The 13,569-nt window shown below is 40.3% G+C and overlaps 1 protein-coding gene across 1 annotated transcript; it reads right to left on the reverse strand.

The window, feature by feature from the left end:
• Positions 1-416: 416 nt before the first annotated feature.
• On the reverse strand, positions 417-13,015 carry nt5dc2 (5'-nucleotidase domain containing 2). The gene is made up of 14 exons (XM_088291995.1): positions 12,561-13,015; positions 9,815-9,999; positions 9,653-9,727; positions 9,534-9,589; positions 8,632-8,725; positions 7,262-7,390; positions 4,883-4,943; positions 4,716-4,818; positions 4,544-4,645; positions 3,336-3,417; positions 3,125-3,211; positions 2,735-2,875; positions 2,586-2,650; positions 417-1,751 (listed from the first exon to the last, which is right to left on the reverse strand). The coding sequence occupies exons 1-14, from the start codon at positions 12,910-12,912 to the stop codon at positions 1,490-1,492; spliced, it is 1,794 nt and encodes a 597-aa protein (XP_088148121.1). The 5' UTR covers positions 12,913-13,015; the 3' UTR covers positions 417-1,489.
• Between the last annotated feature and the right edge of the window lie 554 nt (positions 13,016-13,569).

A 13,569-nucleotide genomic window follows, 5' to 3' on the forward strand; every position in this document is an offset into this window, starting at 1 on the left:
GCCTTGATTTACAGTAACCCTCACAAATGTCAAATCCATTTGATTCGTTTGGTTAGAGCCGCAGTATACACAAATGTTACCTTTATAAAATATATATATTTTAGCTCCCATTTTACATGTATCTCACTTTAAATACTCCAATTACAAAATAAAGGCTAACATTAAAGGAATGTTACTGCTGTCAGAATGGTCAAATTTGCCTCATTTGGGTATTTAATGGTTAAAATAATTCATGCACGCTTACAGATTTTTTTTCTGCTGAGACATTTTATTGAAACGTACATTCATGAGATGCATTGCCACGGAATTCAGTCGTACTTGTGTATAGGATAATGCTCGTACAATGTGAGTAAATGTGAACAGCAACCATTCAATAGTATTTGAGATGATTTCGAAGTGGAGCATCCACAAGAATCCACATTATTATCATTTCTTTATTTTTAGCAGCTGTTTAGCGTTCTCACCTAGTCACTATTCTACTTCCTCACCAAAGCAATGGCAGCGTTTCAGTACAACACACAACCGCTGGACTTTGTGATAAATAGACATTCGGACTTTGCCATGAACAAACCAAACTGGCTACTTGAACACGAAAACACGACATGATTATCCACAAGTGTATCTTCAATAAAAGCCATTTTTGACAGAAAAAACTATCAAGGCCACACTGAAAAGAAAATACACGCGATGAGAAATAAATCCTAATCTTACATGATCTTCAATCTTACAAGTTTAAACACTTTCCAAGGGGAGAAAAAAGGTACTGAACTTTATTTTCTCAATGCAAGCGCACCTAAATTTTTTCTTGAAAATACAACTTGTTTGATTAAAATTTTACTCCCGCATAGGCGCCTCGAGATACCAGATTAATTCATTCATCGACTTCACTCATATCTCAAATCATCTTCTGCTACAAAAATGAATTAAGATGCAATTTTTTTTTTGGTTTTGCTTCTTCTGTGGGATTTTAGCACCAACTAATAATGTTCTTCCACAGCAAGGAAATCAATGTAATTGGATGGTGGTGATTTTACAGACGTCGGTGGTGCCATCTAGTGGAGGAGGTCTAAAATACACGACTATGTATTTTGAATTTTGCTCCTTTCGTATGGAAAAAAAAAACTGATCGCAAGTCAAGGGACTTGTACCTCAAGACACAACTGCATTCTGTTTTCTTTCTTTAAAGTGTGGTCTTTGTAATTTCCCCCATGTGGTTTCCTTCATGTAAAATTTGCAAAAACAATGAAAGATGTAAACGCCAGTGAACTGCGCATGCACTATTTATGCACACACTAGTTCATTGCCACAACAAAATATCTAAAGCTAATTGTGCGTGTTTAGTTTTGTTGAAGCATCTTACTTTCTGCAGGCTGTTTTTAATCTACTTCTTTGGCTAGACTGGTCACTATGTACAATTCTGTGCCACTTTCCCGCACCTAAACATGTCGGTGTCGTAGAAGGCAATAGAGTGTGTGAAAAATCTATCCGTTCATCGAATTTGCGCCATTTCCTCCAGGAAAGGCGTTTTCATGCATCCGGTGCAGAGCTGGTCCATCCACAGCGGCGCCTCGTGCTGCAGAGGGGTGCGCCTTGGGTAGAAGGTGTGCGCGAGGTCATAGTTCAGGAGACAACTGAGGGAGGCCATGTAGAGGTCGGAGAAGCGAGACAGGCGTCGGGAGAAGTACGTGGGGTTGTGGCACGTTCGGAAGATGCTGCCAAACTGAGGGTTGAATAAATTCTTCGTCATCACCCTGGGAAAAAAGTTGAAAGGTTGATCAAATCAAATAATTTGTCAATTTTGTTTTAGTGCAATTTTGATGTGCAATGCACACAAGCAATCCCCTGCCATATCGCGGATCACCTACATTGCCCCCCCTCAGATTTTCTGTGTGGAAGCTTTTTATATTGCACTTGTCTTTCACAGAAATTCCTGTTTTATTGCATTAATCTCAGATTTATAGCCCACAATGACTTCGAGTCAGAGTAGTAGCAAGCCAAAAGTGTCACTTGTAGTAGTCTACCAGGAGTGGAAAAACACAGCACTGCCTAAATTGTCTTACTCAATGAGCGCAAGGACCGCAGTTGACACTGACAGCTCGATGTCAAATGATTGCTCCAACTATAAATGCTAAAAAATGTGACTGTTGTTATATTGTAGTGATATTTTCTGTAGATACATCACGCTGTCAAATCCCTTCTTGTTTTTTTATTTTTTATTTTATTTGGTCGCCGTGTTTTGCGGGGCTGGAACTGATTAATACCGTTTCCATTCATTTCGATGGCAAAAGATGTACTAAGATACACGTTATTTGAGTTATGGAATGAATTAAAGTCATAAGTCAAGGTAACGTAAGACAAAATGGTAAAAATAACACACTCACACTGAAACTTATTCCCATCAAATCCATGTGAGCATCTATTCAACATTGACATATTTCAAACTGCCACTGAAAGTCTCAACCACTGTAATTCTTTATCCTCAATGTATTTTGACCAAAGAATGACACAGTCGAAGAGTAAACATCATCGTGACAGAAGTGAATGAGACGACCTTCGAATGAGCTGCTATAAATGATGTCACTCACCTGAGTTCTTCCCGCTCCTTCTGCCACTCGTCAAGCACCTGTTTGGAATCCGGGTCACGGTGCATCTGGGGAATCAAGTAAGAGTCAAAACAGATAGCCATGCGCATCTTTGCATGCCCTCCACTTTTATTTTGATCTGAAAATCTCACCTGTAATCGTTCCATCAGGCCGGTGAGGGCCTGTAGCCAAGTGAGGCTAACAGCGTAGCGGTCCGTGCTCACGACTTTGGTTTCAAGCTCCAGTTCGGGTACAATGGCGCCAGTGCGCCAGCCGTGTCGTAGTGTCAGGTCCTGGCGTGAAGAAAAATTACATGCTGTACATGAATGATATATTTCTCGTATGCTACACAATAAAAAAAAATCTTGCAGTCATTCAACTTTGTTTAGTTGTGATTTTTAAATGTAAAAGACATGTCTTGGCAAACACAGTACTGAATGAACATCCACTCAGCCATTTGTTAGCAATTAAGAAGCTAATAAAAGACACGGCAACAACAGCATGAGGTCATCTCAAGATGCCCGTAAGGTTTTGACACTTACCGCCAAGTCACTATAAAGATGGTCTCCAAAATAAAGAACCTTCGATCCTCGCCAGCCCGTCAACCGGAGAAAGTCAATCAGGTTTCCCTGCGCGACAAAACAAACACGCAAGTCACTGACGTGGACATCACTGATTGATGTGGAAACGCCACATTTCAGCTCACCACATTACCTGATGAAAGTCGCCCACTCTGATTGTCAAAGCACTGACCTGTTTGTAGATTTGGCCTTTGTCTAAACTGCTGATCTTTTCCCAGCGAAGGTCCCCATTTCCATCCAGACGCCGGAAGGGTCTGCAACGCACACGCTGAACATTAACACTGCCCTTCAACTCACAAAAATAGAACATTTTAAAATAGACTGCACATAAAAGGTCAATAAAAACATGATACAGTAAAGTAAATATTTATAAAATTGTTGGTAAAGATTCAATCCAACTGAACTGTACTTAGGCAGTGATTTTATTCATGCACCACTAGAGGGAGCCACACTTTGAGAAGAGCCTCTCTAGAAGAAGCTTCACGCAATCCCAGGTGAGTTTATCATCCCCAGCCGATTACTCGGCTGCTGCTTTTAAGCACAGCAGCAGACCCCAACCGTTTTTGTGCCACAGACCTAAAGAAATATTTTGACGGCCCCGCAACAGCACACAATTTACCATTACAATGAATGAGGTGGTTATGCACTTGTTTCTGTTCAACAAGCCGGTCCCATCTTGGGGTAAATTGAGACAATGGCACCTGAAGTGTGTTACTTATTGTGACTCGACGGCGCAATTTGGTTTTGGTTGGCCGCTTCTGAAAGATAAGGTGCTTCCTGGTTCGGTTATTGCGGATTTACTTTGCTGTGAGTTTTCATTTGTGACCATAAATTCATTAATTGCCATTTTACCTTGTTATTTTGGCATGCTTTCTTGCAGAAAAACTATGATGAACACGGGCTATATGTAGCAGTTGGGAATTTATTCTACATTTTGCCTTTTAAAAGTTACATTTTTTAAGTGTAACAAGTATTGAGAGGCGTAAGAAATGTGTGTGGGTGTTGTTTTATAATTCAGGCATAAATACCTTAAAAAAAATTGATGAACCACAAATTTATGCGACAAATGTTTATATGCACGATGTAAGCAAGAATTTGTGTATATGCACGGTTTGTGAAATAGTCCCATCTCGAAAAAGCAACTTGATTTTTATATGAAGCTAGTGTGTCTAATTTCCCTTTGACAAAGACCTTTTTTTTTTTTAAATAAATATCGAACAATATAGCCGCAGTTTGACATGTACAGGGGCACAGTCAGATGAATCTGATTTCAAAATGAAACTTCTTTCACACTCTGATGATGAATAAAATATTTTGTGTTCATCTGTGTGCGGCTTGGTGGTTGGGGTGCGTCGCACTGCAAGAAACATCGGTACATACTTGACGCAGTCGGTGAAGAAGTGAGGTTTGTCCGCCTGCACGATGACCACGTCAAAGAAGTCTCTCCACTCTTTGCCCACCATGTGCGTCATGCCTTTATCCCTACAAACCAAAGTGAGAGCATCACTTAAAACTCTTGCGAGTTCAAATCGTTGGCCACAACAACACTTACACAAAGCTGAACGGACTGTTGGTGATGAGGAAAAGTTTCTTTCCATGACTGAGGAGTCGGTGCAAAACAGCATCTGTCTCTTCTCCTCTCAGAATGAACTTGTCTAGACACAAAGACGACAACTCACAGACAAAGTGCTGCATTGTCCTGACTTAAAAAAATCTTACCAAGGTCTTGCATGATCCACTTGTACATGAAGCCTTTGATGTGGACCATGCCAATCGCTTCCTGAAAATGACAAAGGGAGAATGATATTCTGTGCAAGCTGCTTACCCTCATGCACAATCTGTTTCTTCCGTGACTCAGCACAGATAACAAATCAGGCATTTAACAGTTTTGCTCACACTGTGTGTGGTGTGTTCCGATGATGTTGAGACAGAGCATCACACACATTAAGATTCTCACTTATCTCAAAATGAAAAGATCTCACGAGGACACACACGATCGCACAAAAACAAAGACAAACAGACATTTGTGGGAATGCGCTGATGCTTGTCAAACGTTTCTGAAAATGACCAGAAGCGGGAGTGTTGAAGATGTCTTCAATAAAAAGATTTGCTTTGCGGCCGTCAGGAAAAAACACGTTTAAGCAAATAAACAAAAACAAAAAAATAACATCGGGTAGGGTACATTTCGTTTCGTTTACCGCTACTTGTTCAATCAGAGCATTTCTTTGGTCCACCAAGTCAAATGGAAATGTCTGCTTTCCCCCCACACGTAGATATTTTTTGTCAGGATATTGAATACATTTAATATTCAAGGTTATCGACCTGGCCCATTTCAGACACTATTATCAGGACAAATCCACTCTTAACACAACTCAGACACAATAATAATAATAATAATAACAACAATAATAATAAAAGGAAAAATAAAAGAATAATAAAAGAATAATAAACTAATAATAAAAGAATAATAAAAGAATAATAAAAGAATAAGAATAAGATGCGAGACAGTCAACTGTGGTTGTCTTTGGTCAGAAAGGGTAACATCGGGACAAATACAATTGTCTTGATGCATGGAGCCGGGCGTAGTTGTGTTTCACAGCAAGTGGAATACCTTTTCAATCAAGGCCAAAACTTATTATTCTTAGCCCAACCAGGTTGGTTGACTCAGCAGATTCCTGTGCTTCCCGCTGAGGAATCGCAAAGCATTATTTATTTAAAACCTCACAGAAGGAGCTGAAGGCCAACAAAAATAAGGTGCGGCAGGCTCAGCTCATGATCGTGAGATGTGGCTGAAGCTATGACAGAAACCACCGAGGAGATTACGATACCTCCTTAATTTGTCGTGAAACTCAAAATACATGAAATCCAAATCCAATTGAAAACAAAAAACAAAAAAAGCATCATTGCTCACTCAGTAAACTGCAGTAATTTTATTTTTTACAGAGGATAAAGAAATAATTAATAATTAATTCCTGCGAGTGTTGTTATATTGTCTGTGTACATGTGTTGCCCTACCATGTTTATTCAAATATAACATAGCTTAAAGGTTTATAATTGTACAAATACTATTTGTTAACCTATCAATGGTGTGTTACATCAGTTTAACTTAATACTTTCAAATAACTTAAGCAAATCTTTTTTACACACACACACACACACACCCCTACACACGCACAAATTGTTTTGTTTAGTTTAACACTAAATGTCAACATTACACTTATTTGAACAATCCATCTACCAAACTACTGCTTGTTGTCAAGAGAGTTGAGATGAGTTCACTGTCACCATATACGCTCATATCTCAAGTTTGCCGTCACAGGCCAAAGCAAAAAAAAAAAAAAAATGGACGGCCACCCTTATGTCAAGGTACCCCTGTGTCTAGTGATGTGTTTGGAAGCAAAATCACTTTAATGCATTAATAATAAAACAAGTACTTTTTTATTTGAACATATATTGTAGATTCATGTGTTTTGCATGCTAGACGACACCGATTTTTTTTTAAATTAAATATCTAATGGCATTTTTACAGGTGGGCAGTTTCCACCCACAAAAACTGTAGAAGGGTGTTATTTTGAGAGGGCAGTTAACTTGCACTGTCATACAAACTGCACAATGACGACTTTAGATTGTAGCAAAGTGTCAAAAAAAGTCCCAAAAATAAAATATTTTCAAATATGTGAGCGGTTGATACACTTTAGAGAGTTATTGTATAATACCAAATAATTGAAACCCACCAATGGAAATGAATATGGATATTATGAACCCTTAATCCCATAATACGAAACAAAAAAACTGCTCAAGGATTATCGAGTAGCACCAAGAATAAAGCTTTGAAAATTGATGAAGTAATCAATACGGCCTTTCACCTCATCTCCGATGAGCATCTTTGGTCAGACATACAGTAACTTCTGATCAATGGGGGGTTTGCTAAATGTGTACTATTGATCGAGCTAAAAGAGGTCAAACAACAATAGTTTTGAAAAGAAATTGCACCAATGCAGACGAGGGGTAGACGTGCCACAATGTGGGGTGTTTACTTTTCCATTATCACAGGCAGTAAAAACGTGTGGATTTCAAAGTCTAAATTGCAATACTTACAGAGACATCTTTGGAGAGGTGAACTGGATCGTATTCAATGTTGTTGGTGATGAAGAAATCATTTGCCACAGCCAAGAGGGTCATTTCAGGGATGGAGAAGATGTCCATGAACTGCTTCACCTTCGGGCCCTGTTGCAAAGTACGACATTTAGGAAAAGCCATCAACATCCGCAGCCAGATTTAATTGACCCCCCCACCCCAACAACATTCATGCAAACATGAAGAGGCTGAGCTGAGCTCCGTTTGACTGAAGTGGTTTTGAAAGGGATTAAAACATGAAGCTGGAACACGTATTCACATTCCAAACATCAGTGTGAGCTTCCCTAAGGAGCAATTGGGACAAACAAAGCTTTGTGACGTCCAACAGACTGGACCCGGGGGAGACAATAATCTGATCTAAAAACTCATTATGTTTGCGGAAAAATCTACATTGACATTCCTTCTACTTCATGACGACAAAGGCCCAAACGAGATCATAAAACACCACCATGATCGTTTATGTAAGCACACAAAACAGACATTTGAATGTTTAATATAATTATATAATCCTTACGATAACAGAGTTTGAGATCAAAACTGAATTTGTTTTATACATTCCTGAAATATAATTCAAAACACTCGAATACAAATCATCATACCCTATTGACAAAAAAGGTCAATGAATCTGTTCCAGCCTGCCCCTCTAAAAAACCCACACAATTCGGAATTCTGTTATGGTTTGTAATTAACAAAAAAGATCGCACTCTGTAATATTGTACTTTATATATTGTATACTGTAACGGCATAATCAATCTTTTTGAATCCTTTTTTTTTTGGGACTGTGCTGCTCCTTAAGGTCTTGGCACTTGGGGGGACTATATAACACAGATATACAGATATGCAGGGAGCTGGCCAAATTCCTCAATACAATGCAGTGCTAGTAGTAGTTCTTTGCAGAGAAAAAAAACAATATTGCGAGTATTGTTGGATTATCTGTCTACAAGTGTTGTTCCACCATTTGTGTTGACTTATGAGTTGCTTAAAGCGTTAGAAGACCATGACACTGATGCTTTTTCTCAGGCCGTCTATAATGTTTTGCATGGTTTCCTAGAATTAATTAAACGCGGGGGTTGGACGACTGATTTACAGGTGGTTGTCTGAATGAAAATGATGTAATTTTCAACTGGGAGTAGCAATAAAGAGTTGAAGCCAAACTGCTGCTTGTTGTGAAATGAGTTGAGTTGAGTTCATATCCACCAAACAGCGCTCGTATCTCACCGCGCACAAGTTAGAGCAAAAGTCAGCCAAACCACAGTTTGTATCTCCAAAAACACTTAAGTTGGGTCACTGGTCTCTCACGGCGCCATTGCATTATAAAAATGTATATTCACTTTTCCGTAGAAGCCACTATCCAGCTGCAAAGGGATGTGGTAAGTTCCTCCGTAGAGCTTGAGAACCTCCTCGTCTGGCACTGGCCTCAGACCCCTGGAATCAAATATCAAAAATTAACTCACAGACTGTCCCAAAAGTCACTGTACACTTCTTTTGCTCTTTTTTGTTGTTGTGGGTGATATCATTCGGACAGACATGAGGCCATCAGCATTACTCATCTTAGACTTTGCTCTCTCAGTAAGCATATCACTCAGTTGCCTGTGACTCGCCAGTTGACACTGGAACAACATTGGCAAGATGTTTTGCTGCCCACGCCAGCAGTTCAGAGCCAGTTTGCCAAGGCCGTCACAAATAGTGCAATTATTGCACCAAACTCTGAGAGCAGGCATTCCCACAAAGCCTGGTGGGCTGCACTGGAACTCCACATCAACCAAATCTTGATTCAGACGATACTTCTGGGAGAGATACAGCTTTAGCCGTATAGACCTCTGGTTGTTCAAAGGCTTTGAATTTGTTCAACAACCTGAAGTCGATCTGGGTAAAAAATTGAAACTCCCTGTCTTTGCACTAATGCCTGCTCTAGGAGGTCATCATTTTCATCGGCCGGAGTTGTAACAGGTCTTCGGCTTTGTGCTTGAACTGCCGTTAAACTGCGGTCGGAGACAAAAACATTTTTTCCAGGTGGCAATTTTGCAACACTGTTCCAATATCAGTTGATGAGCCACAGGGAAGGAAATGAAAACTGCTTACACAAAATAGTTAAGCCTCAACTGTCAGTATATGATGGTCCTACATCTGCCTAAATGATACCTTAAATGAAATTTTAAAAACATGAACTGGAAATTTACTTCTTTTATGACCTGCATGTGTTAGTGCACGGCAATAGCAAATTATGTTTCACCTGTATACTGTTCCAGGCTGAATGTAATGGAAGGCATCTATCTTCATCAGGAGACCCTAAAAGAAGAGAAGCAGTTTCACTTAAAGATGCTGACTCAAGTGAAATTAAAGTTCATTTACCTTTTGGATATCATAGTGAAGCCCTCGAGCTGCAAAGTTGGGGATGTAATCATAGTTGAGGATTCCTTCGGGGTACTGTGGAGCAGAAGGATAAAAATGGAAATTTGTGTGCGTTTGTTTGTAATAGAATTTCTAATATTCCGTCGCCAAGCTGGCACGAACCTTGAAGTGCTCAATGAGAAAGTCCCTGGCGGTGTTGTAAATCATCGTGTTGAGCGCATTGGAATACAGAGCCAGCGTGTAGTCGTAGTCAAAGCCGTAGATGTCCACTTCGGCCAAGCTGACCTCGTTGTTGGCGTAGATGGCCGACGAATTGAGGGACTTGCACGCCCCGGGTGGAATTAGGTCTGACCATGAAAAGGAAGCAAGTAGAGGTGCAACAATTCCTTGATTAATTGACAACTATTTTGATAATTGATTAATCGTTTATACAGATACTACTTGTAAACATCCAATCCTTGGAATTTCAGCCTCTCAACAGTCAATATTCTCACGTTCCTGGGGAAAAAAATAAAAAATAAATGAAAAAATAACTGAAAAAAAATTCCACAAATATGCAAATCCATGGTGTCGCACCGCAGGTATGCACATATTTACAATCATAAAATCCTCATCATGTGTTAACAAGACATTTGAAAGAGTGATTTAAGACATTTTAATGCCAGTTAGGGCCTTCTTTTTAGATTCATGGATTCAATGCTTTCAAGACATTTTATGGAAATTTGGCAACAATGGATTCATCTGAAAAAATTATAATAATCGAAAGATTAATCGTTATCAAAATCAATAATTGCTGCCCTCAGTAAATTGTTGAGATTTTTTTTTAAACAGAACTGAACAAGGAGTGACTAGAAGAAACATAGCATAAAAAAATCCTGCCTTGTTTTGTTTCAAATGCAAACACAGCAAAGAATATTTCCTACTGAGAAATTGCTGGAGCGCATATGGGGAAAAAACATGCAAATTCATGCATGCCACATACAAGCGATAGTAAAGATTGTATAATTCCTAAAATGGTCCGTGAAACATTCATAATTATGTTCAAAATAATGAATTATTGACACTCCGTTTCATCATCATTTGAAGAGCAAGCCAGAAAAAGTATCAGCGCACTGAAAAAAATAAGTAGTTTCAATCGCCCTGAAATGTTGAAGCTTGAAAAGGAAATAGGAAGCCAGGGTAGTTCAGCGGAGGGCCCGACCGGCTTCAATTTGAAGGGCCTAGCAAAATGTTAGGAAGTTGCGTAATCTGTGCTTCTCAACTGATTTCATCTATGGCATATCCAGCTAAACAAGATCCCATCAATATCTTCTAGGTTTTGTTTTGTTAATCACAGAGAAGGGGCGCAACATCCTATAGAAAGTCAAACACACACAATCAGCATTTGCAGTCTTGTATTGCACAAGAACGCAGGAAAACAGATTGCATGAGGAGGTGACAACGTGCCCCTGAGTGATATGATAGCGTGTGGCCGAGGGGCTGGCTGGATGCAGCTGGACATGCACCCACCACATTTGGCTGCAACTTTGTTGTCAACAAGCCAGAGTCAAAATGCCACCAAGCATTTTCATTATCGAGGGGCCTCTCGTATTTCTTAGTGATACATCTTTGATAGCCATCTTAGGGGGTGCTATCAGGTATTTTGGGCTCCATGAAAAGAAATCTTACTGGGCCTTTACGTAAAACTAAGCATTTTATTGATATGTTTTATTTATATACAATTGCCTTTTGTGATTTATTGTAATTTGAACATTATCATCTGTAGAACAGGAATCAAAAAGCTGTTGAACCACTAACCCACCTTCCCTATGAAAGAACTGACTGACATATTGCCAACCCTTTGCTTCTTTCTCCTGCCTAAGCTTCTTCGCTTTTGGCTACCGGACTTCAAGGGCATCTTGCCGTCTCCGCCTCCATTCACTGAAACGCTGTCAATCTCTGCATGATGGAGCAGATGCACTGAACCATTTAATGTCAATGGTGAGGGGGAGGCATTCAGAAAGTTTCCTAAACAAATACACTTACCGTTGCCACCAATGCATTGAAAATGAAATATTTTGTTAATTGTACGTTTATAACTGAGTGTCATATTATTTTGTAGTCTTATTAGGGGCCCTGTCGATCGTGGGCCCCTAGAATCCTTCTTCTTATCTCACCCTTTTTGAGCCCCTGAGTAGAGTACTCAAAAACTTTACTCAGGTAACAACATTCATCTTCATAATGTGACTAAAAAGTAGTCCTCCAAATACTTAAGGAAATATGTATTGTGTGAAAAATTACTCTGGGAAAGAAAAACTTGTAAATTCTGATGGATTTTTTTTAATCAAAGCATGAATGTCAACAAGACAGAAATGCAATAGATTAATGGGCACATTTTCAACATTGCAATGCAATAGTTATGCATGCACATTTCTGCACACTAGTAGAAGTAGTGCAAGTAAAACACTTGACCTCACGTTAACTAGTAGAATTGTGTCGTTAGTATTATGCTATTAGCACACAGCTGTCGACTAGAGCACAGTTTTATTTCATTAATAACATGTAGTTGTCGTACTACAGTATGCAGAAATGTCATACACTACTGTAGTGGGGAGGGGGGAAAGTTAATAGTATGACAGTCGTTCTACTAGTGCAGGACATTGCCTTGCTAGTGAGGACCACAAGGTGGCTATGAGGGCTATCGAACAAAAACAACTGTTTCGAAGCTTCGTTCTATTTGTCGTGTTTTTGCAACGTTGTTTTGGGAAAGCGAGTCTGAGCGAAGTTACTGGATGTTCTGGTTTTATTTTTAATTGAGGGTTCAAACGCCACGTGAGAAGTTCAAGTGGCAAGACCTCAAGACGCGAAGGTTATTTCAAGAGACGATGGACGACTACAAATATGATGACGAGTTTCTCGTTCTACTGACCGTGGACGAGCCGTCTGAGGTCAGCGTAACGAGCCCACAAGTAGGATTTGTGGTCCACGGGAACCGCGGTGGCAGTGGATGTTGACGCCCGCCTCCTCGCGCTAACCACACCGGGCTCCTCGGCTCGCTGTTCGGCCGACGCCGAAGTGGCCGCGGGCGGCGGTTCGCTGCACGGCTGCGCGTCGCCACTCGGCCCCTTGGAGCCGCCGGAGGAGCAACTGCTTCGCTCTATTGTCCCGTCGTGGCCGCGTAAAGTGACGCAGCAGGCGCGGTTTACTTTGGGGAATTCTTTTCGGCTTCCTCCGCTCCAGAGGCTGCGGGTCAGCGACGTGGCCGCGCTTTTCAGCGACATTGTAGGCGCCTGAAAAATTGCTTAAGCCGATTGAGTGTCGATGTCAACAACGGGCCAAGCCACACGTACTCGTTCTCGAACTCAAATTGTGCTTCCAGTACGAGCACCTCCCCTAAATGCAAAAGAGGGGCGGGGCCTCTGTTCAAGTAGCCAATCGTCAACGCAAAGTACATTTCCACTGGCCCTGCAAGGAGGGTTGTTTACAAGTACAGTGGTGGGAGTATAAGTATAAATAATAAAGTAAACCCATAAAAGCCTCCTTTTTGGAGGAAATAAATAATTTGGACTTCTACTTCTACATTACTACTGTAAAAAAGTGTAAATACTTTGTTACTAGTAAAGCAAAGTAACTAAATATTTGTTTCTTCCTCCACCAGTCTGCGTCTGCGCAGAAACAAAGTACATTTTGTCACTTTTGGGGGGGAAATAAATGTTTCATTTGATGTCGCTTATCTTTTTGCACGCAAACCAACCCCAAATGCAGTGGAAACAGTGAGCCAGCGCTTACTGCTTGGTCAAGTCTCCATTTGGGGATGTACAGAAAACTCACATACACACTGACCAATAATTCACAGCAACAAACTGGGCGTTAGAGGAACCCAATACCACATGGCTGATTATGTGCCAACCAGCCCACTGGCCGAAGAGAAAGAGCAT

The sequence above is a fragment of the Idiotropiscis lumnitzeri genome, chromosome 3 (assembly GCF_059441095.1).
Source record: "Idiotropiscis lumnitzeri isolate Australia: NSW breed Sydney's pygmy pipehorse chromosome 3, RoL_Ilum_1.0, whole genome shotgun sequence".
Taxonomy (NCBI): domain Eukaryota; kingdom Metazoa; phylum Chordata; class Actinopteri; order Syngnathiformes; family Syngnathidae; genus Idiotropiscis; species Idiotropiscis lumnitzeri.

Excerpts from the sequence above, each read along its gene's own strand:
- nt5dc2 (XM_088291995.1), bottom strand. The coding sequence starts at position 12,912 with ATGTCGCTGAAAAGCGCGGCCACGTCGCTGACCCGCAGCCTCTGGAGC. Across the intron at positions 4,944-7,261 it reads ACCTCTCCAAAGATGTCTCT|GAAGCGATTGGCATGGTCCA; the intron begins GTAAGTATTGCA and ends TGTCATTTTCAG. Across the intron at positions 2,876-3,124 it reads ATCTTTATAGTGACTTGGCG|GACCTGACACTACGACACGG; the intron begins GTAAGTGTCAAA and ends TCTTCACGCCAG.